Source organism: Mustela nivalis (assembly GCF_964662115.1).
Source record: "Mustela nivalis genome assembly, chromosome: 8".
NCBI lineage: Eukaryota > Metazoa > Chordata > Mammalia > Carnivora > Mustelidae > Mustela > Mustela nivalis.
In genome coordinates, this window is record NC_139027.1 from 101,520,154 (window position 1) to 101,546,801 (window position 26,648).

Genomic DNA, 26,648 nt, shown 5'->3' on the forward strand with positions numbered 1-26,648 from the left:
TCCCTGCTCCCAAACAAATAAATAAAACTTAAAGAAAAAATAAAAACAAAACAATGAAAAAAACAGACCATAAAGTCTGATATGCGGAGTGTGTTTGTTTCCCAATGCTGTGGCAAGAGATTCCCACAATCTCAGTGACTTTAAAACAAACCAGAATCTTATACTTCTAGAATTGGAAATCCAACAGGGGTCTTGGTGGGCTAAATTCAAAGTGTCAGCAGGGCTGTTGTTCCTTCTGGAGGCTTCACAGGAGAACCCATTCCTTGTCTTTCCCAGCTCCCAGCAACTGCCCACATTCCTTGGCTCATGGCCCCTTCCATCTTCAAAGCCAGTCAGTGGACCACCCCCACCTCAGATTCTGCCACCTTCTTTCACTTACAAGGACCCCTGTGATCACAGTGGACCCACCTGGATAATCCAGGATACTCTCCCATCTTGAAACAAGCTGATTAGTTCATTTAATTCACCCTTGCCACATGCTATAGATTCACAAATTCCCAGGATTAGGACACGGGCATCTTAGACAGGGAGGAGGACATTATTCTGCCTACCACACTGGGGTTACTTCTGTTGAACTTCCTGGCAGGAATTGTTCCTCAGAGATGTTTAGCACAGTGGAAACCACCACTGTTACCTGTGTGACTTAGAGCAAGTCACTTTAACCCAAAGAGGATAATAATATCGAATCCATCATTCAGTCAAGATAATCCAGTGAGATAAAATATGTGAAAGAGGTGTGAGCATGGAAAAAACACGGACCAGTCAGTTAATACTAGACAGATTCAGCTGTTCCTGAATCCCGCTATCCATGAGTAAGAAATTTCTTCTTCTTTGTAACAAACTGAAACTGTAAAGCAGAGACGTGCATAGGCATCCTGGGATACTATGGTCATCAGTCAACAATATGTGACTCGCCCTTTCCTACATTCACAGAGTGTGGATGAGCTCCTGAAACAGAAGAAGGGGACATGACAGGTGCTGTGGGAAGTGAGAGCTGGGCTACGGCCCACCAGTCCCCAGGCATGAACCCCTATTTCAGAACCAAGCTGCTGAAAGGAAATGCTTTCAAGGGGCTCTCCACCCCATGAATATCTCTTTCTATAACTCAACCTGGGGAAAGAGTGGATGGATGGGGGAGTATTGCCATCTGCAGAATAACAACAAAGAGAAGAGACAAACAGAACCAAAGGAAGACACAAACTGGGGTGGAAGATTTTAATGAACTGTCTCTAGAACTATCACTGATTGCAATTATATGAATAAAGCTCCATCTAAATATTCAAACTACCAGGATATCTCCTCTCAGGCAAGCTGAATTACCCTAGAAAAGTCACATAAACACAGGGAATTTGGTCAAGACTATGAACAAACAGCCAACCAGACCTTCAGCTGAAGATACGCTAATAGTATCACGATATGGAAGGGTGCTCTGGAGGGACAGAGGAGTCCTTTCCCAGGCACACACAGGGCCTGGATCTTCTCTTTCAAGGGTGGATAACTCAAAAAAAAAAAAAAATTCACTGCAACATAAAGAATACTATACTTCCAAAAATAGTTTATTAAAAGAAGTAGAAGTAAATTTTAGAAAGAAACTACTTTATAATCTCAATGGCATAAAAAGAAATATGGGCTATATGAAAGAAAATTAAAAATGGGCATAAAGGCTAAGATTACAATGGCAGCTAGCTAATATGAGGATGGACAAGATATGAAATTAAAAAGATGGAAATGCATGAACAAAATCTAAATGGAATAAAAGGCAGCAGAGCAGACCCAAAGTGCTGAAAATAAAACCATTGAGGAGGAAAAAAAAAAAGTAGAAACTCTTGCATAATAAAGAGGAAATGGCAAAAAGAGGGAAATGATGAAATGAGAAGATGATAGATATGAAAGACAGACAAATGGGTATCCAATCACAAACAGTTCATGTTCCAAAAAGAAACAACCAAGGCAGATGAAAAACCACAATCAAAGCTCATATTCTCTGGACAAACTGAAAGACAATTAGACATTAGTGTTTTTAAAAAAACACATAAACTTGGAAATTAAAAATCACTCTCCTAAATAATTAATTTGCAGAAAAAATAAAACTATAATGACAAGACTATTTGAAAAGTAGAATAATGACTACCTGACACTTTGGAACTTACAAGGTGAGTCTAAAGCTTCCTCAAGGACAAATGCACCATTAACAAGAAATAATAAAAATATGCAAATAAAGCACTTAATTCAATATATTAGAAAACAAAGGAATTAAGATTTTTAAAGAACGATTAGTGTTGTAATTGATTCAGAAAACAGGGGGAAGAGCAAAATTGATAAAGATACATGGTCTCCAAACTGTGGAAAGAACCAAGATGCCCTTCAACGGACGAATGAATAAGGAATATGTGGTCCATATACACTCCATCAGAAAGGATGAATACCCAACTTTTGTAGCAACATGGACAGGACTGGAAGAGATTATGCTGAGTGAAGTAAGTCAAGCAGAGAGAGTCAATTATCATATGGTTTCACTTATTTGTGGAGCATAACAAATAGCATGGAGGACAAGGGGAGATGGAGAGGAGAAGGGAGTTGGGGGAAATTGGAAGGGGAGGTGAACCATGAGAGACTATGGACTCTGAAAAACAATCTGAGGGTTTTGAAGGGGTGGGGGTTGGGAGGTTGGGGGAACCAGGTGGTGGGTATTAAAGAGGGCATGGATTGCATGGAGCACTGGGTGTGGTACAAAAACAATGAATACTGTTATGCTGAAAAGAAATTTAAAAAAAAAGATATATGAGATGGATCTTCCAAAAATAATAAAATAAACCAAATACAGTCAAATTTGATCAAGGAAAAAGGAAACACCTAAGTTAGTAATGAGAAAGTGTTACATAATCACAATAAAAGAAAAAGTTGAAATTTTAAAATACACTGCATAATTTGGTTCATTTTAAAACACCTTAATGAAATGGACACTTCTGAGAAAACAAATTAGCTCCATGGAAAAGTAAGCAGTGGCAGAAATTGAAAAGTTTCTCCAAAATTACTTTTAAGAAGATTGCTACAGACCAGGTAAAGGCCAGGCAGTCCCATATAAATGTTCTTGCAGATTTTAAAGTTACAGGCCAACTCCCTGCTTCATAAAATATTCTGGAACACAGGGGAACTTGGAAATCATCAAATAGTTTTGTGAGGTTGCTCCAATGCTAACACCAAAACCTGGCAGGGAAGCTGTATGTCAATATCTGTCAAGAATATAACAGCAAAAATCCTATAAGGAATATGAACAAATCAAACCCAGTATCCTATTAAAGGAAAGAAAAAAAAATCATGGCTATCTGGGGTTTAGCTCAGGAGTAGCTTCACATGGATATTTATTTATGTTACATTATACTAAACACTTCAACAAATGTTAATAGGGCATTTGCATTTGCCCACATAAAACATCCATGGCAGATAAAAGAAAAGAAAAAAAAAGAAAAGTCTCAGAAAATGAGAAATAAAAGGAAACTTCCATAGCATAATGAAAAGCACCTAACAAAAGCTACCAGTAAAAAACCACCCAACTACAGCATGAATCTAAAAATTCCCTCTGGGGTGCCAGGGTGGCTCAGTCTTTTAAGCATTCAATTCTTTATTTTAGCCCAAGTCATGATTTCAGGGTCATGGGATTGAGCCCCATGTCAGGCTCCATGCTGGGCATGCAGCCTTCTCTCTCTCCCTCTCCTTCTGCCCCCCTCCATTCATACATGCTCAGATCTCTCTCTCTCTCTTTAATTAATTAATTAAAAATAAAAATGCCCTCCAAGTGCACCTGTTGTGATGAGCCCCAGATGTTATATGGAAGTGTGGAATCACTATATGGGTACACCTGAAACTAATAACATACTGTATGTTAACTAACTAGAATTAAAATAAAAACTTAACAAAAAAGAAAAAACAAATAAACCTAATTTGTTGAGCACTTTTATCATAAAAAAATAAAGAAATAAAAATCCCCTTTAATAGAAAACTATAGGAAAATACAAGGTATTGGTTTGTATAACAAATTTGTGTTTATTATTACTTGCATAGTTTAAAACTTAAGAATAAAATATAAAGAAGAAAGAAAAAATTGTAAAGATTAAATATTTTAAGAGAATATATAAAGAATAAAACAACAGTCAGAATAAATAATAATAGTTTTCACAAATATATGTAAGAAGGAGATAGGGAAATAATTATTAATCTTGACAGATTTGTTTTATAGCCTTGATCAAATGAAAAAGCACACCATGGGGCGCCTGGGTGGCTCAGTGGGTTAAGCCGCTGCCTTCGGCTCAGGTCATGATCTCGGGGTCCTGGGATCGAGTCCCGCATCGGGCTCTCTGCTCAGCGGGGAGCCTGCTTCCCTCTCTCTCTCTCTCTGCCTGCCTCTCCATCTACTTGTGATTTCTCTCTGTCAAATAAATAAATAAAATCTTTAAAAAAAAAAAAAAAGAAAAGAAAAAGCACACCAGAAATGAAAAGAATCAATGCTGTAAAATGCCATTTCTCCACAGATTATTTATAGATTTGTCAAAACCCACAGGCATTTGAGCAAAATTCAACAGAGATTCTAAAGTTCACCTGGAAGGATAAACAAGTGATAACAACAAATGATTTTTTTTCTCCCAGAATAACAAGAGAGAAGTCCTGCCCCATTAGATAATTAATATCCTAATAAGCTACAATAATTAATTAATGAGAAAATAGAACAAAACAGACATCACAGCAACTGCCTCTGATATATAAGCAAACAAGCACGGATTAAAAGGTCATTCCACAAATGTGTGGGCAAAGGAAAGATTACTCAATAAACAATTTAACTGTTAAATCTGCTCCTCTGTTCAAGTTAAATCTTCATCTTAGCTCAGGTAAATCCCAAATGAAATAAAGAGGTTTTTGTTTTGTTTTGCTTTTTTTAAATTAAACTATACAAACAGGAGGAAAAAAGACATAGAGGATTATATGGAATAAACACACACTTGAGATCCTAGGTCTAACAATAAAACAATGGAAAAATACAAGAGAAAAGAGATACAGTTTTGACCAGATAAAAAATGAAAATCTGTACACCAAAAAGGGTGGGGGCAAAACTTCTGATATAGAATAAAAGACAAATATATAGAATACATAAAGAGCTTTTTACAAGTCATTAAGAAAAACAATTATCCCCTTAGAAAAAAAAATGGAGAACAGACATTAATAAGTTTTTCTCACAAAAAATATAAATGACCAAACTTTTTTAAACATTCAGCTTCAATAGTATGAAAATATGCAAAGTAAAGCAATGAGATACCATCTCTCCACAATCAAACTGAATTTAAAATATGTAAAATAATCATAATATTCAATTCTGGAAGAGAACACTGAATTGAGCACTCTCAAACTATTGCTGTTGGAACTTCTAATTTTTCCAAGTTCCTGGAAAATTACATAGCAGGATGTTATTAGCCTTTACAATAGGCATGCACTTTGACATAGCACTTCTAGGAATCCAGCCTAAGGAACTGTCATCGATTACCAAAGATTTCAGTACAAGAACATTCATCACAGTGAGGACATAGAAAATACCTCAATATCCCAAACGGAGGCCTGAATAAATAAATTATAATATAACTGGAGGATACAATGTAATAGTTAAGACCATGAGGTTTGGAATCAGACAGCCTGAATTCAAATGATATAGGTCACACCGAAACTTTAAGCAAGTTACTTACATGCTTCATCTTATTCTTCTTTGCATGTAAAATGGAGATTATAATGGTATCTACTCCATTGGATATGGTGATTAAAGGAGTCAATACATGTAAAAACAGTTACACAGTGCCTGGAGCATGCAAAGTGTCTGATAAATATCACTTGCTATAAATACTAAGAAAAATACTGTGATTTTTAAAATTATCATTATGCGGACATTAAAAATTCACTGTCAAGTTTGGTGCCATGTTTATGATAAATTAAAATAAGACATTAATAAGTTTTTCTCACAAAAAATATAAATGACCAAACTTTTTGAAACATTCAGCATCTACCAATGTTTTTTAAACATTCAGAATCTACCAATTCTACACAACCTCATCTAGAAATAAATACAGGGGAAAGGAGTACTTCCTAATTCATTTTGTGGGGCCAGAAAAACTAAACAAAGATAGTACAAGAGAAGAAAACTATGACCAATACCCTGGGTGGTCACAGATGCAAAAGTCTGCAATAATATATGACCAATCCAAATTCAGGAAAATTTAAAACACACACACACACACACACACAAAAACACAGTGATCAAGTGGGGCTTCTCCAGGGTACACAAGGCTGATTCTGTATTTGAAAATCAACCCATGCAGTCCATCATATTAACTGTCTAAAGAATAAAAACCATAGGATCATATCAATTGAACAGGAAAACCACCTGACAAACTTCAATATCCATCCTTATAAAAATTCTCAACACTCACTGTTTATGCACCACAATGAACCTTGGAACACTGAAAAAATAAAATAAAAAAATTTTTTAAATAAAATAAATAAAAATGTAGTAGATTTTTGTGGCAACTTATAAATTCCTAATAATAAAGTGATATTTTGAACCAAGAAAAAAAAATTCTCAACAAACTGTAAGTGGAAGAGAACTTTTTCAACTTGATAAAGGACATCTATGAAAGTCCTACAGCAAGCATCATACTTAAGGATGAAGGACTGAAGGCTTTCTCCCTAAGTAATCAGGGTAAGGCAAGCATGTCCACTCAAACTCAACATTGTATTGGAAGTCTCTGCCAGCATAATAAGGTGAGAAAAAGAAATTTAAGAAAAAAAAAAAAACCTGGATTTGAATACTGATAAGCAGCTCTACTCATAATTACCAAAACTAAAAACAACCCCAAAGTTCTTCAATAGGCAAATAGATAAACAAGCTGTTGTAGATCCTATTTAATGGAATACTATTCAGCCATAAAGAGGAATGAATGGCCCATACATGCAACAATGTAGACAAATCTGAGAGTCTGAGCCAAAGAAGCCAATGTCAAAAGATTCCATCGTGTGGGATTCCATGTGTAGGACATTCTCAAAAAGACAAAAACCATGGTGTCAGCACACAGATCAGAGGTTAGGGATGAGGAAGGATATCATTACAAAGGGCTAGTTTGACAAAGTTTCTAAGGGGTGATATTTTTGTTCTGGATCCTTTCAATCAACTTTCTTGTATATTACTAGTTTTAGTTTCAAAAGCAGTATCCAAGACATTTTATATAGTATTCTATGAATTTTGCAATACCTAAGGGAGGAAATATACCATAATGTTGGAAGATACTGCAATTGACCCATCCTCATGTCGATTTATTGTAAGTAGGTACAATGAGATTTCTTTCTGCACTTACCCCAGCAAACCCTTGTGATTTCAAATGATCACACTGTGAAATCCCACCCAGAAGGGAATTATCCTGGGGTTTTCAAAAACCTAGGGTCTTAAGGTCCTAGGAAGCTTTGCTTTGTTTGGAAGTGGTGTTTAGATCACAGACTAGAATTGCAATACCAGGTACGAAAAATGGTGAAATCCTGTCAACTCAAAGACCCCAACAAGAAAAATTCATGGGCACTCATCTTCAAAACAACCAATCATTCTCATAGCTGCATGAGGTAACTAGCAAAGTGAAAGGTAACCCAATAATGTTAACTTTCTCCTGAAGCAAGCCAGGAGTGTCCTAAGAGCAAATATTTCTGAAAAAAAAAAAAAATCTTTTGTTACAAGAAGCAGCTGCCCCTGAAATTCCCTCATTTTCCTCATACAGTGACCACACTGCATGCCAAGTAATTCCCAACAAGGTCCTAACACTTCAGAAACATTTCCAAATTTGAAATAATCCAGAATCCATCTGCACTAAATATATTCCTACCCTTAATTTTCGGGGGGTGGGGGGTAGTTATTTACTAAGCAGAGAGTCAGAAAATGAGAATCTGGGCCCTGATTACAATTCTCTTTCACATCAGCTTCCTTAAACATAAAGCCAGACGTTAAGAGACAATGGTCCCCAAGATTTCCATCTCTAATTCCCTAGGAAACAAATAATGGTGAAACTAGGATTGCAGAAAGCTTGGCTAACCTGCCTGAATGAAAAAGAGGCTTGGGTAAACTTTTCATGGAGCATTCATTCAGAAATGCTGTGCAAATGACAAAAAACATGACCCATCAGAGAAACTGGTCCCCAGTTCCACGCAGCCTTAACCTGGCACTTAGCACACGGTGGCATCCCTGGAGGGAAGGAATGCCATCACTGACCAAGGTCTCCACGGCCCAGGTTCATGAACGTCGACAGACTTCACACTCCTCTCCCCACCCCCAGCTTATAAGTAGCCTTTCACTTGAGAAGTTATAATGTTTTAACTTTATTCTTGGCGGTGACACGAGTTACTTACCTCGCCTGTTCCTTCTGTGTAAACAGGTACAAGGGCTGTGCGGTTGTGGAAAGGGGAATGTAAGTTGCCATCGTGACAGTGGATCTGTCTGGCATTCTGATTATGGTGGTTACGGCAACTGATACAGGTGATAAAGCTGTGCAGGACACACACATACACACACACTGCACACACATACACACTACACATATGCATACACATGTGTACACACATAAACACACACCACACGTGCTATACACATGCATACTACATGTACATACAAACACACATACACATGCTACACACGCGCACACACACGTGCACATGAACACTAATGAAACTTGGGATATCTGAATGAGGTCCGTGGCTTGTATCTAAGGCACTACACTGGTTATGATATTATAATAGACTTTTGCAAAACATTACCATTAAAGGAAACTGGGGAAAACGTGTGAGGAGTCTCTCTGCATTATTTCTTACAACAGCTGTGTATCTACAACTACCTCCATAAAAAGGCCAGTTAAAATTAAGAAGATGGTGAAAACTATGCTTCCCCCTTGCCCCTGAGCATAAGCTCTCCCAGGAGGCCACAGTTCTTACCAGTTTGGCGTGTCCAGGAGTTAAGAGAAAGAAAAAGGAGGAAGACAGGAATGGAAGGAGACGGGCAGGAAGAAGGGAGCCTGAAATAACTCAGGATGGTCCTGCAATGGATCAAAATAAATTGTGCGGCTCTGTCATACTCCTAGCCACCCTTGAGACAACTCACTGAGCCTAGAGGAATGTTTCCGCTGAACGACACACCCTAAACTCCACTTCCTCTCCCACTGTATGCCCACTGATCTCCCACCCTAGACAGGACACAGGGTGACCCCTCTCTGGGAAATCTGACGACCCACTGATAAAGATCCAGAACTAGAGATGTGGAAGCACTGCCCAGAGACGCGGCCCAGCCAGATCACCTTACAGAGAAACAGTCAACAGACCCTTCTCCTTGCACAGTTTCCAATCATCATTTCAATGGCCTCATGTAAATATGAGTAGACACCAAGGATCACTTGGTTTTCAAAGAAAGCCCATAACATGAAAAACAAAACAGAAAAATAGATAACAGCAACTTGGAGAAACCAAGCCGGGATGTAAGCGATGATACTTGTATTGATGAAGCAGAACAGGATGCTACTAAAAATAACTTGCACAGGGGAAATAAAAAAGAGCTCTTGGAAACTAAAAATACGACAGAAATTCAAAGATACGGTTAGGAAACCTATGGAAATTAGAGCAAAGGATGAGGGGAAAAAAACATAGGAGAGAAGAAATAAGAAAATCAGAAGATGAATCTTCAAAATCAGAATCTCAGGAGTCAAATACCCAAATAACAGACAATTCAGAGAGAAGAGAGACCGGAGGATGGAGGAAATCACACAAGTTCCCAGATCCAAAGGACATCTGCTTCCAGATTAAAAGAAACAGGTGAGTGTCCAGGAAAATGCATGCAAATAGAACCACGGCAGACATTTAACTGTGATATGCCTGAGCTTTAGAAGCAGAGCAAAGAGCACACGTGCTTTCAGAGGGGGCAAAACAGGTTTCATACCAAAGAATTAAACAGACTCGGACTTCTCAGGGACAGCCCTGCAAGTTATAAGAGCAAGGCCTTCAAAACTGTGTAGAGATTGTGTTCCAAACTGAATTCCTGACCCAGCCCTCCATCTTCAAAGTGTGGGGCTAGAATTAATGTATTTTCAAACTTACAAAGTCTCAAATTTTTGTTTTTGTTATTTCCACACCCCTGTCTTAGAAAGCACCTGGAGTGTGTGTGTGATCCCCAGAAATGTACTCCACAAATGAAGGGATACACCAAAAAAGACAGCAAACATACATGGGATCCTTTCAACATATGGAGAGCTGGGGGAAAGAAAGCACAGGCAGGAAGAAGCTCAAGGGAGATCTCAAAACGACAGCTGGACAGCAGATTAACAAGCAACCTGTCCAGGTTGGAAGAACCCAAGAAAGATTTCTTGAAAAAGAGAACCAGATAGAATATCCAATGGCAGTGTACATAGGGAATGAAGATGAAGGTAACCGGAGGAAAATCTGGGCTTCAATTAGTGGTGAAGGCTTAGAAAAAGAAGCATTCTTGTTCAGGACAGAAAAATTCAGCCCAGCGTAATTCCCAGCTTAGCTACGACATGTCCATGATAAGGTAAATACTGACCCCCTAATCTAATCCAGTGGTGCCCAGTCTTAGCTGCACATTGGGGCTATCTGCTTCTTTTGTGAAAAATCCCAATGCCCAGGCTGCCCCCCCAAATATTACATCAGAATCTTTGGGTGGCAGGACCCAGACATAAGTAAAGTTTAAAGTTCCCCAGTGATTACAACGCACAGAGAAGACTGAGACCCACGGAGCTAAGCAAAGATACAATTTTGACTCTCGTGCATATTATTCTCAGGTCTTTATCTGCAGCGACTTATCTTTACCTGCAGCTTATAAACTCGATTTTAATGATCAGATATACTTCACCTAGATGTCCTACTAGCTACCAAAATCAAAACATCCAAAAGTGACTATCTCATATTTTTTCTTAAAAATGGTGCTGTTGGGGCACCTGGGTGGCTCAGTTGGTTAAGCAACTCCCTTCAGCTCAGGTCACGATCCTGGAGTCCCTGGATCGAGTCCTGCAGCGGGCTCCCAGTTCCATGGGGAGTAAGCTTCTCCCTCTGACCTTCTTGCCTCTCATGCTCTCTCTCATTGTCTCTCTCCCAAATAAATAAATAAAATCTTTTTTTTAAAAATGGTGCTTTTTTAAAAAATCATTTTTAAAAAATGGTACTTGATGTCAACTGGGGGCACCCCCCTTTCTCCTGGTGGTGCATACACTACCCCCACCCTCTTTGTTCTCACATCAAAGTCCTAGTCAAGCAACCTACTTGTTACTTCCTGTCTTCTAGAGGATCAGGGTCCACTGTAAGTCATGCAAGTGAAAACGACATTTGCTGTGGTCCAGCAAGGCAGAAGTGCAGGGAGGAAATGAAGAGAGAAACACCAAGTTGCAAATGTGAAATTCCACCAACTAGGTCACAGATGAGCAGACGTTAATTATTCTCACTCTCCTGGAAATAAGGAGTGGTTGACAAGCAAGGAACAATGGCTAGATTTCATGATTCAAATAAGCAACTGGTATTGGTTTGAACACCTCCTGCTACGACAAAGGCCTTTCCCCCCATTCACTTGAACTCTCACCTAACATCTTTAGTCTAGAGTGCAAAGGGTCGCGCAGCACGGTCACCGATGGATCCAGGAAAGTTGGGTTTGCATCCAAGGCTCAACTGTCTAAGCACTGCCATTCCAATCCCTCTGCTCCCCTTTTTATACCTTTTATTACAAATTAGCCAAGGTTCCTTTTGGGGTCTGTACCTAAAACCTTATCACCTTGCAATTCCCCACAGTGTTTGGGGAGCCAATTTACATCCTCGCCCGCAATAAATGAGAGAAGCTGTCTTCCCTGCATCTCTGCCAACACCTGACATTATCACATGCTTTCATTTTTGCCAATCTGATTTTAAAAAATGGTATCTCATCATTTTTAAAAATCAGATTTCTCTGAGGAGTGCCTGAGTGGCTCAGCAGGGTAACCAAAGAACTCTTGATTTTGGCTCAGGTCATGATCTCAGGCTCATGAGATTGAGCCCCGTGTGGGGCTCTACACTCAGCAGGGAATCTGCTTAAAGATTCTCTTTATCTGCCCTGCCCCCTGCTCTCTCTCTCAAATAAATAAATCTTTCAAATTAGATGTCCCTGATTACTATTAAGGCTGAGGGTTTTTACTGGTGTCTACTGGTCATTTGCAATTGCTTTTTGAATTGCCTGCCTGTATCTATTGCCCATTTTTTATAAATTATCTTTTTCATCCCCTATTCATTCCCAACCTAATTCCTTTTATTTTCCAGATTCCAGCTTCTGCTTACCACCAACACCTCCTCCACGCCGTGATGTATTTCTCATTCATTCTCTCTCATAATTCCTGAAAATAAGTTGTTCAACACCTCTCCTCCCACTAAAGTCTAAGCCACCATGATGACAATATTCCGGGTATCCATCTCAGACACCACAGTCACCCCCAACAATGAGGAAAAAGCCTACCACATGTTTACTGAGTGAATGAATGGAAGTCCTTGGGTCTTGTGCCACCAGTAGCATCCAGGCAGGAATTCCTCCAACGGGTGACACTGAAGACAGTGTCCCAAAGGTGGGGGTGGGAAAACCCCCAGGACTCCCAACAATGAAAAACGTCACTTCCCCCAGGGATGAGGACAAGGACAAGACAAGTGTATTTTCCAGGAGAGAGTCTAGAAGACATCATCCATGTCTAACAACTTAGGGCTCCAGGATTACAAACAGCTGGATGGTGCCACCACCACTCCACTCAGAGAAAACCTTCTTCCACTGAATCCTTAATTCTCAAACTCTACAGGAGAATACCATGTTTTAAACCATTGCAAAGATAAACAAAATTCATTGCCAAATAAGCTCTACAGAAATTGAAGGCAGGAAAAGAGCAGAAAAACTTCCATCACCTTCCTGACAGTACTAGCTATCCACTATGTGACTTCAAGGATGCCTTCTGAACTCTCTACCTCAAGTCTCCCCAACACAAGTGTCTGTGTACTACCATTTCCCCCAAAAAACTTACTTCACTCAAAGAAAAGGAATCTCCTTAAGGAAAAAGAGAGTTGCCAAAATCCTGTCCCATCAGCCAGCTTCTACCAAGCCTTGGAATTCTCAGCAAATGGTGGTTTTGCAATTCTTTTGGCTTTGCCAACCCTCTGGGGTATTTAAAAAAATAAAAGAAAGAAAGAAAGAAATCTTCCCACAAGGATTCAAGGCTTGCAAGTAAAGGAAATCTTTGAGAAAAAATCTGGGTTGATGAGCAGCTAAGAAAAGCCAGGAGAGACACATCTATATATGTTTAGGCAGAAAATAGAAAAGGTTGAAAAGCAATGTGTTTCTAAAATACTGCTTCTATGAAAGCAACCTTCTGTTACTCCTTTACTCTCCCCAGTCGACTGAAAAAGGCAGCGTGATTCCCATTTTCTATTCATGTCCTCCTAAGCTGAGGCTAGGGAATGCAGCGGCATCCAGCTGGGATGCAAGTGGGCTTGTGTTCAAATCCTGCCACTTAACGAAGTGACACTGGGCAAAGTGCTCACCTTCTGCAGCTCCGTGTGAGCCCATGAAAAACGGGTAAGAATATTGAATTTGATGGACAGGCAGCAGAACTATAAATCACGAGATGAAAATATATGCTAGTAAATGAGCTCCCGAGGCATAGTGGCTAGTTTTGAACACAGGTACTGTCGTTCAGAAATCAAAAAAGCTTCTTTATTTAACAAGCGTATTACGAGCATCTACTGTGGGCAGGTGACACAGATGACAAAGGTGAGCAAAGGTCACAAGGTCCCTGACCTCCCGGAGCTTAGAATCTGGAAAGCACGACAGATTGCTCAAACCAACCAAATAAATACATAACTGCCAACTGTGACAAATACTGTGAAGGGAAAATTGAGGGTGTTCAGAGAGCAAAACCGGGGACCTAGCTGGATGAGGAAGATCTTGGGCCTGGAAGTAAAGGATGAACTAGCTGGGCTGGGGACTATGGAACCAGCATGTGTGACAGGTCTGGGGCTAGAAGAAGCGTCACCCCTTGCAGGAGCAGAAGGAAGGCCTGAGTAGTACAGCATGAAAGGGAAGGCGGGGAGGGAAGATAAAGCTGGGGAATCCAGCGAGGCAGCCCTGTCAGCCACAGGAGGGATTGAGAGGTTGTGGTCTTTGTCCTCTGAGGAAGGGGAAGCCACAAAGCTAAAGATGCGCTCTCAGATCAGCAACTGAAATTTGCAGTTCAAACACACACAGAGCCCCCTTTCCAAATACCACCTGTGCACCCCACACCTGACTTCAGATGCGTTGCCACGTGATCATGATTGGAAAGTATTTCAAATATGTGTGTGTTATTCGCCATTTACCACCTTGGGAAATGGCTCTGATCTCTAAGTTATTATCCCTTGGCCCCCTGGTTTTCCAAAGATAGCCACAACACACAGGCCCGTCTTATACACCAACACACACGCCCGCCTGCTCACCTTACCATATACACTGCCACTCCTCCACTAAGTAAGTGGGGGCATCTCTGTCCCCGTTTTGAACTTGGGCTGCCATCTGTCACTGCCTTGGCCAAAAGAAAACAATGGAAGTCATACTGTGTGACTTTTGTGGCTAAGACAGAAAAATGCCACGTACTTCCCCTTTATCCTCTTGGAACCCAGCTGCTGTGCTCTGAGGAAGTTCAAACTAAGGCCCATGGAAAAGCCATACGGAGAGGTCACACATAGGTTTTCCGGTTGACAGCCCAGTTGAGGGTCCCAGCCACCACCCCAGACACTGGAGTGATGTTGCCTCCAGAGGACTGCAGACCCAGCTGGCAAGTCCCCCAGCCTTTCACTCCTTCCAGCAGAGGCCTCAGACGTGGAGCAGAGACAAGCCATCCCTAATACACTTTTTCCAAATTCCTGACCCAAAATATCCGTGAGCAAAAAAATAAAATGGTAGTTTTACACCACTATACTTTGTGGTAATTTGTTATTAGCAATAGTAACTGGGCCAGAATATATATAATATATGTACATACATATGTATATACATACATATGTGTGTGTGTGTGTGTGTGTGTTTTTAGCAATATATATTACATTTTTTTTCCTTACTCATTATTCACCTACCCAGGAACTTTCTAGAGGAGATGCCTACAATCACTCCTGAGTTAGAACCTCTGGGCTTTTTTGACATGACTCCTGGGGAAAAAAGATGACCAGGTTCCTTACTTCAAACAAAAATTAAACACTTTCAAACCAATCGAAACACACAAAAGTAATCCATTCTCACTGCAAAAAAACAAGATAAAGAAAAGAAAGCCCCCCATAGGAAATCTGGCACCTTATTTCAATTGGCTTTGAAAACAGATAAAAAATGAGATCTTTATCAGCAATATCTAAATAGAACACCCAGGCCCACTTGCTTCCTCTACCACCAAAGGCTCGGGCCATCCGCAAAGAGTGTGTGCAAGTTTAAAGAACACAACGCATGAAAAGTGTCCTTATTTTAGCACGGTGCCTGGCATGTAAGAGCCCACCAAGTTCCAGTTATTATTACTACTTTTGTTACCATGAGGGTTAACCTTTGTCTTGATGACAGCACTGACCCTCCCTTTAATAATGCCTGTGTCCCGTCTCAGAGAAAGGAATTTAGACTGGAGTTCAGTCAGATGTCCAGGACGGGAGCTCAGATTCCATACGATCGGGAATGTTATACAACACTGTGTAACACAACTGCAACACCTCTCTATTTGGGTTTGGTGAAAGGACTGTGCTCTTTATAAAAAAAAAAAAAAAGAAAAAAAAAAGAAAGAAAGGAAAGGAAGAAAAAAAAAGAAACGAAAAGAAAATTTAATATGTGTTAGAAAACAGGCTTCTGTGAAGTTACGTTTAATCACTGCGTGACTTTCAAGGTAAATAAATAAAAAATCCCCCTTTGATCCTTAGCAAGGTACCCCCTATGTGTTTATATAAATATTACAAAGCTGCACCCAGATGGTGGCATGAAGAGCAGGGACCAGAGGTGGGATCAAACAGCTAGGCCACCTTGGGCTGGTTCTTCCCTCTATGCCCCAAATGCTGTGTGACCTTAAGCGGATCACTCAGCCTCTCCCAGACACCGTATCTTTTAAAATGAGGCTAAAATTCCAAAGTTTTTATCCATACTGAAAGGACCCTTAAGTAGAATAACACCCAAGTTTCCAGGGTAAAAGGCACTATTCAAATGCTTAAGTATGCTGAATGACAACCGCCCCCCAAGCTAAATGATCACTTGTGGATTCACACACATTAATTAATTAGCTCAAAAAAACTAGCTCAAAACACCTGAGCCTTGCTGAGAATCGGCTAGGCATCATGTAATGAAATAACAAGTATCTACTTGAAGAAAAGGTGACAGGGGACAGAATTAGGGTGGGCATGCCATTTGGGGGCTGGATGACATCCTTCTTTGCACTGCTCGCTTTTCACTGTTACCTTCAGTTGCTAGGGCGGGGGTCTTCTGAAGCCCTACATTTCTGGGAGGGGAGAGAGAGGCAGAAAGAATATGGAAGGAGAGAGACCAAGGGAAGGGACGGGGAAAAGAGCCGTGCTATGGAACTATGCCCAAGTTGGTGGCACCTGAATAGAAATGTCACTGTTAGGGAAACCATTTCAAAATGACTTTCGAGTCACCAGGTTTTAAGTTTGCACAGTGTCTGCCACCTCCTTTCCCCCTGAACATCCCAGCTTTCCCAGGGCCCAGGCAGCCCCCTGTCACTGATGAACTTAACTGTATGGGTCACATTCTCCATTCAGAAAAATGTCTTTCATATCCTGACAGCGGTGGGAACTCTAGGACTCACGGAGCCCCAGCATGCAGGAAAAAATGGCCGGCAAGTAACTGACTTCACATGTTCCTTTCCAAAGGTGGCACCAAGTACAGACTGGCTTTGCGCTCATAAAAATCTGGTAGATTAAAAGGCAGTGAAAAGAAACCCTTCTTGGGAGAAGCAGTCAGTAGCTGCTCTTGGCAGGTCTGGCACTGCCCTCTGAGAGAGATCCAGCTTCCCTCCCAAGCACAGCCCTTCCCGATGCCGTCCTCTATCACCAGATCATCTGGGATTCGGGGAAAAAGGGAGAGAGCTGTCGTTCCAAGGGCTCCACTGAAGACCCAGGCAGACTCTCTCATATTACCATATATGAGGAAGTCTGTCAAGAGGTCTGTTAAGACCTGAACCAAGCCCGACCATCTGCTTACCCACCTCCCGGAAGAACAAGACCAGCCAATTTGGGGGAGATCCCTTTTTTAATTGATGCCACCCTTTTACCATCACTATCGAAAAGATTTTATTCTGCACTTCCTAACGCCTTGTATCAGGGCTACATCTGTCTTAACACCAAGGCACGTATTTGTAACGGCTTTTTCTCACAACCATTTTTACGGCTGTTTTCCCACGAACTGTGCCACTTGAACGGCTGGGATATAAAACCGTTTTTACAACAGTTATTCTTCCAAGTCTCTCCCTCCATTATTTAGACAGCTGCCCCCCAGGGTCCAAACTGTTTTCAGTGGACAACTGTTCTGAGCACATTTCCCCACAAGGTCTATTTCAGCTCAAGAAAAGCCAAGGACAAAGATAAGACAAAAGTTGTGGGTAAAGGGCGGACCCACTGCAGGGCACGGTGAGAGCAGTAGAGAGCCTGATGGGCAGGATAATCTAAACCATTTCTTCCAGACCTGCAAAGGCACAAAAGGGATCAGTCTTCCCAGTCCGTGTTCAGTGAAAGAGAACAAGTAGATTCCTTAAACCCTAGCCAGGTGGCCAACACTTTTTTTTTTTCCTACCCGAAGTTCCGGGCACCTGTTCTGGAAAAGCGGGTGTGGAGCCCTCTACCTGGTCCACACCGCGTGTTCTATATGAAGAACACTGGAGAATTACGTTTTCACCAGTCACCAGCCCCCCTTCGTGCTCTCAACAAGCCAAAGGTGTACAGGTGGTTACCTGCACAGGTACCGAGTCTTACCAGGACAACTTTATTGTTGGGCCGGGGGGAGGGGGGAAGTACCTCCTTAGGGTAAGAGTCCCCACCGCCTCTACCACCAATCTCTCCAGCCGGTGGGTTAGAAGGATAGAGCCAAGAGGCACAGGTAAGCGTTCCCAGGGCGAGCCCGGCGGCTCCGCGTGCCGTCTGCGTCTCCACTGCGCGGTCCTCCACTGCGGGGGTCCCTCGCCAGGGCCCCCTCCTTCCGAGCCCCCCAAGGGGCAGGGGGAGTCCTCGTGCCCGGCACCCCCTCCCACCGGCCAGCCTGCCTGCCCCGCGCCGGCCCGGGAGCCCCGAGCTGCCGGAGCCGCAGCGCCCACTCGGGGCGAGCCTCGAGCACTCACCATTATGCTCTTGCATGCTCGACAGCGACCAGAGCAGCAGCGCCACCAAGGCCAGGAAGCAGAGCTGGCTCAGCAGAAGGTCTCTCCGGCGGCTCCGGCGACGCTCGCGGTCCTCGTCGTCGGGCGACGGCATCCTCGGGCAGCAGGGCAGCGGCCCCGGCGGGGGCCCCGGCGGGCGCCGGCCGCTCCTCTCGCGGGCGGCCGCGGCGGGGACGGCGGCAGGAGGCAACCCTGCGCGCTGCAGCCGCGCGTCCTCGCTGCGCTCCCGCTCGGCCGCCGCCTTCTCTTCCTCTTCCCCGCCGCTGCCGGGCTCGTCGTCTTCGTCCTCGTCGTCGCTGTCGCTCAGTCCCTCTTCGCCCTCCTCCTCCTCCTCCTCGCCGCTAGCCCGCGCCGCCGCCTCCCGGCGCTCAGGGTCCCTCTCCTCTTCGCGCGCCATGGCTCCCACGCTCGGCGTCCGCGCTTGGCCTCGGGCGGCGGCGCGGCGGGGGCGGCGGGGGCGGCCGGGAGGCGGGGGCGGCGGCGGCCGAGGAGGAGGAGCGGGGAAGGACCGGCGGGAGGAGGGCCCGCGGCTGGCCAACTCCGCCGGCTGGTGAGGCCACCCGGTCTGGCTCCGGCCTCGCCGGCTGCGGGAGCTCGTCGCGGGGCCGTCCGCTCCCTCACTCCATGGTCCGCGCGCGGGGAACGGGGAGCGGGGAGCCGGGGCCGAGCGGGGCCGGGGCGCGCCGGGAGCACGGGCGAGGCGTGAGCACCGGCGGCGCAGCTCCCGCAGCCTGCAGCGGCGCGGCAGCTCGAGCTCGGGCTCGGGCTCGGGCTCGGGCGCGGGCGGGGGGCAGTGCCGGGGACGCAGCCCGCGCTGGCCGGCGCGGCGGAGAGGGGGCGCGTGGGGAGGAGACTGAGCTGGGGAGGGAGCCCCGCGCGCGATCCTTCGACCGTGTAGTGCCGGGAGGGGGGGGGCGGCGCAGAAGGCCCTCGCTTGGGGAGCACGCCACCGGGAGGCGGGTCTCCGGGCTGAAGGAATCGCCCGAAACTTCGGAGAACCCGATGGTCTCTTCAGCCCCCTCCCCACCCTCTGCCCCGAGCCGAGGGGCGGCGAGTGCGCTCGAAGGCGCGCGCCCAGCCGCTGGCTGCGCCTCCTCCCGGGGGCCTCCTGGGTTTCCCTCCGCCCCCTTGTGGGGGATCTCCTGCGCGCCAGGCTCGACCTGGAACCGGACTCTCCGGAGGCTCTTGCCTCACTGGGGTGTCCTGGATCCCCCGCGCTGCCCGGCTCGCACTTCACTCCCCGATTGCGCTGGGCCCAACCCAGTGCTGTGGCTGAAGGAAGGAGGGCATCGGCACTGTCTCTGAATAAGGAGGCCTGAGGGTCCCTAGCCGACCTCAGGAGGAGGACCCTGGCTTCCCGCAGGGAGCATCACCCTGCCCCTACCCCGCTGAGGTCACAGCCCCAGTTCCTCCATTCCTCTGCTCCCAGTTCCTGCCCTCACCTACTTAAGGTGGTAACTGTCCTAGAGTCTGGCCCGGCCCACAGCCCTGCAGAAGGTGCCCATTTAAAGAGGACACCTAGTGGTCTCAGAACCACCCACCATCCCTCCTCAGGCTTCCACGTGCCTCCCTAGGTCTGTGGGCTGGACGACAGATAAAAAGCCCTAAGATGATGCCCTTGCGTTGGGGCTGGGAAAAAAAAGGGCAGGTTCAAAAGAGGATCATCTGGAAACTAGGGACCTGTGTGTGTGACTGTCTCCTATGAGAATACTCCGCCACAGACGTCTATACAGGTGAGCAAGAAGAAGGTTTCTCCAGTTCTAGGTCCGGGAGCACCCAAAGTCCAAGTGTGCCCGCACCTGTGGGGGAATCTAGCCCACAGCATGACCCTGAACACCACCTGGGGACAGCAGGGTCACCGAAAAGGACAAAGCAAACCTTCAAAGGTGGCTTCCTTTCCAGAGAGGGACTATTTCACTCACAGAGACAGGAAGACTGCTTCTTGGGCATGTCTTTTACTTACTCCTGTTCTCAGTTTGGCATCTTCCCAGACACACAGAACCCCTTCCTATGACGGCAGTGTGGTTGTCCTTTTGCTTTGGTTCCCAGCTACTGAGGAGGATTTAAAACTATGTAAGTTCCTCTAGGCTGGAGTTGGGGGTGAGGGTGGGGGCTTCTCCAGTGGTGTTACCTCCCTCAAATGTTCAGAGACACAAAAATGGAAGGTTAGGGGCGCAGAACACATTGCTTTTCCTTCAGCTAACTAGGGAAGACACTCCAATAGTGTAAATAGGAAAAATAAAAATGAAAGAGGGAAGCTGGAACTAATTGGGCTGGGGAACAAACACGAGCTCAGGGGGAAATGGCCACAGGCACCAAAAATTGTATGATCGTGGGATGGGGAGAGGTATGGAGAGGAAGCAGGGAGTAGGGACCAGGAACTGTTGATTCCCTAGAAATCTTCCCAGCACCTGTGGCAAGTGAGAGGCAGAAACAGGGCAGAAGGGAGAGAGAGGGAAAGAGCTCACTCCTGTGGCCCATAGAAATGACTTTTGAGTTAATATTCACTGTGACATTTCAGAGCAAAGACAGCATTGAAGTAAAACAAAGACCCCTGAGCAGCCAGTCACCACCCAGGAAGAAAAATGGGGCAATATGTTCCCAGGCCTGATAGAACCTTAGGCAGGTGGGTACCTCACTGCATGCCCCCCCCAACACACACCACCCCGAGGTAATGGCTTCTCTGCAGGAAGGAGAGGGAAGGTTTCTTCTAGGGTCAGGCAAGACCCTCTTCTTCAAAAGGCACCTTTGGAGGTTGGGGAGCGGGGAACTCCTAAGTCCTCTGTCAGCAATGGGGAAGACAGGCAGATCCCAGTGGGCTCCTCTTAGAAGGAAAACAGCTATTTCTGTCCTACCTGTTCTCTCCCAGTTTTCAGAAGCCCCCCGCTTCCCACAGTTGAATTTTGTTAGAACCAAGAGCTGAAATCATTAATGTGCTACTTATCTTTCACCATCAGGATCGTCATCAATCCTGAGGTAGCTTTTGCCTTTTATTTCTTAATCTGCTTGTATTTGATCTCACATTTTTGTGCCGGGAGCCGTAGGGAGAAAATTCCAGGCCCTGCTATGTCAGTCTGAAGTTCAGCTTTCTTGGAAAGAGAGGCATCAGCCCGAGATACGCTGAGGCCTTTACCCTTCCAGGAATGAGCCAGGCACCTCCTCACGCAGGGCTAGGTGCTGGGGGTCACTGTGCATGGCCCCTGTTTTCACCTCCCATCCACATTCCAATTTTCCTTCTGTGTAAAGACTTTGGGCCTGATGCGGGGGCACAAAAGTGATTCATCTTTCTCCTAGCTCTGCCTTTATAACAAAAATTAAAGGCCTCCCATGACCACATTCGCTCATGCTCAGCCCAGGAGAGCTCTTACGTCAGCTAGTGAGCGGAGCCTTATCTGCACCCAGAAAACCAGCAGCTCCCAGGCCCTCCTGCGTTCTTTCCAGGTCTCCAGCCTCCCCTCACCCACAGCACCCAGACCTAACAGCAGTTTCCACAACAGAGCAAGGTCCTATCTCCATAACACCAGACAATGCCAGTTGTGTCAGACAAACCACCGGCTGAGAAGGAAGGAAGGGAAGCAACAAGAAAATCATGTGCCACTTGCTGGCTGAGGTTACTTACCAGGGCTGCACTCAAACACAGAGAGACATGGCCCAAGCAAAAAGAGAAAACCACCAGAGGTGAACAGAAAACCTTTTTACATCTCTTTTACCATATTCTTGTTAAGGAAGCTCTATACCCAACAAGGAGTTTGAACCCCAAGATTAAGAGTCATGTGCTCTACGAACTGACCCAGCCAGGCACCCCTCACAGAAAACTTCTAAGCACAGGAAGGCCAAATGTTGGCAGATGAGGAAATAAAAAGGAGAAACTCTTCCGTGGAATGTTTCTGGACCAGTCCTCAGGTATAGTACTCCTTCCATGTGCCTAGAGACAACCACCCAGGCCTCCTGTCACACCTGACTCAGTAATCTGTGGCACTGACCAAACTGACCTGTAGCCCTTCACCTGCAGACATGTCACCTTGTGCACGTGCAGTCCCCCAGGTTTGGACAAAACCCCAACTTTACCCTGGAAAGCCTGACTCTTGCTCTCCCTCTTGTTCTTATCAGCTACCTTTCTTAAAAGCCAGTAAAACTGCTCCTTTAGACTCTTCCTGAGCCGTCAGCATTTTGAAGAACACAAATTATCACTCCTGTATGTGTGTGAGTCCACACTCTGCATCCAGAGGCATTTGGGAGCACCCTTTCGGTACGTGGGGCTCATGTTACCTTAAATGTTAAGAAAGAATTAAGTGAAACTGCTCGTTTTATGATAGTTTCCAATTTTTTTTATTTTCCTTTTTCCCAACTGTCTGCTTTTGTTGGGCAATTTGGACTCACTACGTGAATATGACTGTAGGTCTTTTTCTTTCCCTGGTGGAACACTGTCATACTCACAGCTGCCCATCCTCTTTTTTTTCTTAAGATTTCTTTATTTATTTGAGAGCCAGCATGCGCGCATGTGAGTGGAAGAGTCAGAGGGAAAGGGAAAGAGATTCTTAAGCAGACTCTGAGCTGAGCACAGAGTCTGACATGGGGCTGGATCTCAACAACCCTGAGATCATGACATGAGCTCAACCCAAGAGTCAGATGCTTAACAGACTATGCCACCCACCATCTTTTTTTAAAAAAAGTAGGTATTATAATATACATACAGTAAAATGCATGCAGCTGAAGCATGGAGCACAGTGATTGTATGTATGTATGTACATATGTACACCCTACATAGGTTCCACATCACGAATTAGAAGATTTCCTGATCACCTCCTCTCCCACCCCCACCACCCAGAAGACTCCTTGTACCAACCCTCCAGTAGGCAGTAACCCTCTGAAAACAACCCTTTGCAGGTCCTTGTTGCCTGTCCTTGAACTTCAGGTAAATGGATGCTTCCTTCTGTGGGATCTGTCCACCCGGGTGTGTAGAGCTGTGATTTATTTTTTTCATGCTGCATAGGTGTGTATTGTTTTTACCTGATGCTTCAGTTCCCTTCCAAGTTTAGTGTAAGCCAAGAATATCAAATCATTGCCTCTGGATCAGAGACAAATGACCTCCCAGATTGGCTAGTTTTATAAGGAACTTCAGCTGAAATTGAAACAGTCACAGGCTGCTTCTCAAACGGTTACACTACCCCAGGGTAACTGCAGGACAACAGGTCAACCAGCAAACTTCGGGGGTCGAGATTTTAAAGACAAGCCTAGAAGAAGCCCTCAGATGTGCATAAGCTTTGGACGCAGCTTGGAATGGAAAAAGCACAACCCACTTCTTGTGAATTCTTCCTCCCCCTCTTTTTCTTCTAAATGAGAGTTAAGTAGAAAAGGTACTATCAGGAGAGATTCCCACCCAGTCCTTGACAGAGCCATGGAACAGCCTTTCAATCAAATGTCAGTGGACTTAGAAAGTATAAGAGAGATTGTTAGAAATGTATACACAAGCTCTCAGGGGTTCTTCTGTGTTAAGGTTTGACATCTGCTGTTCTAGGGAATACAGCTTGGCCTGTATTTTTGGTGGATCCTGGAGGGAAAATCTAAAAATGAAAAATCTATTACCTTGCGCTTTTTTGTCAATATTTTTAATTGACTTGTTTGGGATGTTTGGAAGAAATAAAGACAGGGTACACAAACACACCCTATAACTATGGCTATATCTATCTTCTGTTTCACAAAAGTTGTATCACAAATAAAAGTAACTCTTACAGGGGCACCTGGGTGGCTCAGTCGGTTAAGCGTCTGACTCTTAATTTCAGCTCAGGTCATGATCTCAGGGTCTTGAGATTGAGCCCTGTGTTGGACTCCACACTCAGCCCAGAGTCTGCTTGTGATTCTCTCCCTCTCCTTCTTCCCCTTTCCACCATCACACTTGTTTGCTCTCTCTCTCAAAAAATCATCATCATCATCATCATCAGAGGGGTGCCTGGGTGGCTCAGTGGGTTAAGCCTCTGCCTTTGGCTCAGGTCATGATCCCAGCGTCCTGGGATGGAGCCCCATATCGGGTTCCCCGGACGGTAAGAAGCCTGCTTCTCCCTCTTCTACTGCCCCTGCTTGTATACCCTCTCTCACTGTGTCTCTCTCCGTCAAATAAATAAATAAAATCTTTTAAAAAAATAATCAGAAAACACATAAACCCCACTAGTTTTATTTTGTTGATGGAAACTTGGGTACACAAGACACTGAGTATGGCAAGGAGGGCCCTGGGGGCTTATTTTTGTTAACATATCAATACTAAGCTTAAGAATCCCATGTTTTTAATCAAGAAAATAGATCTATAAAATGTTTTATCATTTTTGCATCTCAAGGCCTCATCCTGATAAATATGGTATATGTCTTAAATAGCAAAAGCAAGCTGTGTTATGAACTGTGTTATGTCTTTTTTGTCAAGTTAAGCAAGATCATATGTGTCTCTGAATAGGCAAATAGATGTCAAAATATATATAGATATAAATCTGGATGACATAAAATATATTGATCTCTCTACATTTATATAGATAGATATAAATATATGTAATATATAAACATATAAATATATTATAAAAATATACTTACATAAAAAATATATATTTTTTAGGTGGCTGACAATGGTTACTCCTAGAGGTGGGATTACAGGACTTTGGATGGAGATCAGTGAATAAAGAGGCACTTTCACTTTTTATTTTATACTGTTTTATATTCTTGGAATTATTTTTCTGGCATCAGCATGTCCTATTTTTTTTAATTGAAAAAATAAGGAAAAATTAAAAGAATCTGTTCATATGTAAGTAGTTAAGACAGTTGACTTAAATTAGAGGAACTGACATGGTTTGACTTTGGCAGGACCGAGCAGAAGGCTGGGTGAGGGGCTCCAGGCCACTTTGCCCAAGAGTTTCTGGCTGCCCTGTGCCCTGAGGCTTGTCTCTGAGGAGCCTTGGATGTTAGAGGACAGGCAGCCCACCCAGGTGCTCAGCCTCAGCTGGTAGAGCAGGAAGCTGGACTTCTGATTCTAATTTGGCTGTAGATCTAAGGTGCAGGCATTTCTTCCATGTTCCTCCATGTCCTCATGGTAACTAGAAAAATGCTGCCAGCCCTTCCTCAGAAGGTTGTTTGCAGCAAGGCAGTGTTTTGAAAATACAAACAGGCAAAAGAAAGAGATGCCAGCCTGTCCCTCTTCACCCTTGAGTAACCCTGTGTTATGGGTAATGAGGGTAATCACAGCAAACCCCTCTTCCCCAGCACTGGGAATCGAACTGTAGATCAGAGTCCACTCAAAGCCCAGTTCAACTGCCAAGTGTAACATCCTAAGAGTTGTCCAGACATGACCCATCACCAAGCCCTTGTCCCCCCAGAGACCAGGTGTCAGGCTGTAAGTTAGTGGCCCCAAGGGGTACAGTGCTTTATTCATTTCCTTATCTCATTTCGTCCCCCAGACCACCAGCCAGCACGGCTTGGGGGAAGTCCGCACAGCAGACCTTGAAAAGCGGTGGTAGCGCGCCCCCTGGTGGCCATGGTAGACATCCTCTTTGGGGGGGAATTTCTGACCACCTGAAAGTGGTTCCTTCCCACGCTATTTGCCCTTGTCTGGTTCAGCTTAATCTCAGACTGAATCCAGTCTCCACCCCTTCTGCTCAGGCATTATCTGACTTTGAGGTGTGTGCTGCGTCACCTGTAGCACTCTGTCCCCAGAGTTCAAGTCACTGAAGAGATTTCCTCAAATGTTTATGATGGCTGTACTGCCTTCAGCTACCTAAATATGTCACTTGTTTAATATTAAATCTCTTCTTTGAAAATTTACACGTGAGGTAGGCAGGACTCGTATGTACCATTTCCATTCTAACTATTTAGGTCCTCGTTACCGAAAATGTCATCCATGGGCCAGGAACATGGCATCCTTTGAGAGCTGCTTGGAAATGCAGATCTCAGGGTCCACCAGACACCTGCTAAATCAAACTTCGCTTTTTAACAAAATTCGTGGAAGATTCCTATGCAGAGGGAAGATGGAGAAACATGGATTGGGTTGGTACTTCCTCTAGGACTTCATAATGACCCATATTTATGGCTAACTACAAATGATAACACTCAAAATTTTATATATCATTTTATTTTTTGAACTTGCAATATCTCATTTGCTTTTAAACACTTCTTAAGTAAGGAAAGCCTACAAAACCAAATTCCAAATATTTA

The 26,648-nt window shown here is 44.3% G+C and overlaps 1 protein-coding gene and 1 long non-coding RNA gene across 2 annotated transcripts in view; one reads left to right on the forward strand and one right to left on the reverse strand.

The window, feature by feature from the left end:
- Positions 1–19,722, reverse strand: part of SLC24A3 (solute carrier family 24 member 3) — a 486,207-nt gene extending 466,485 nt beyond the window's left edge. Inside the window, exon 1 of the mRNA XM_082743162.1 lies at positions 18,420–19,722. Coding sequence (XP_082599288.1) covers positions 18,420–18,855 — 436 coding nt within the window. The 5' untranslated portion in view covers positions 18,856–19,722. The remainder of the gene's footprint in view (positions 1–18,419) is intronic.
- An 819-nt stretch (positions 19,723–20,541) lies between these two features.
- LOC309870747 lies at positions 20,542–25,148 on the forward strand. Its single transcript, XR_014314790.1, has 3 exons — positions 20,542–22,361; positions 22,569–22,707; positions 25,060–25,148. It is a non-coding gene; the product is annotated as an uncharacterized lncRNA (long non-coding RNA).
- Positions 25,149–26,648: the final 1,500 nt, after the last annotated feature.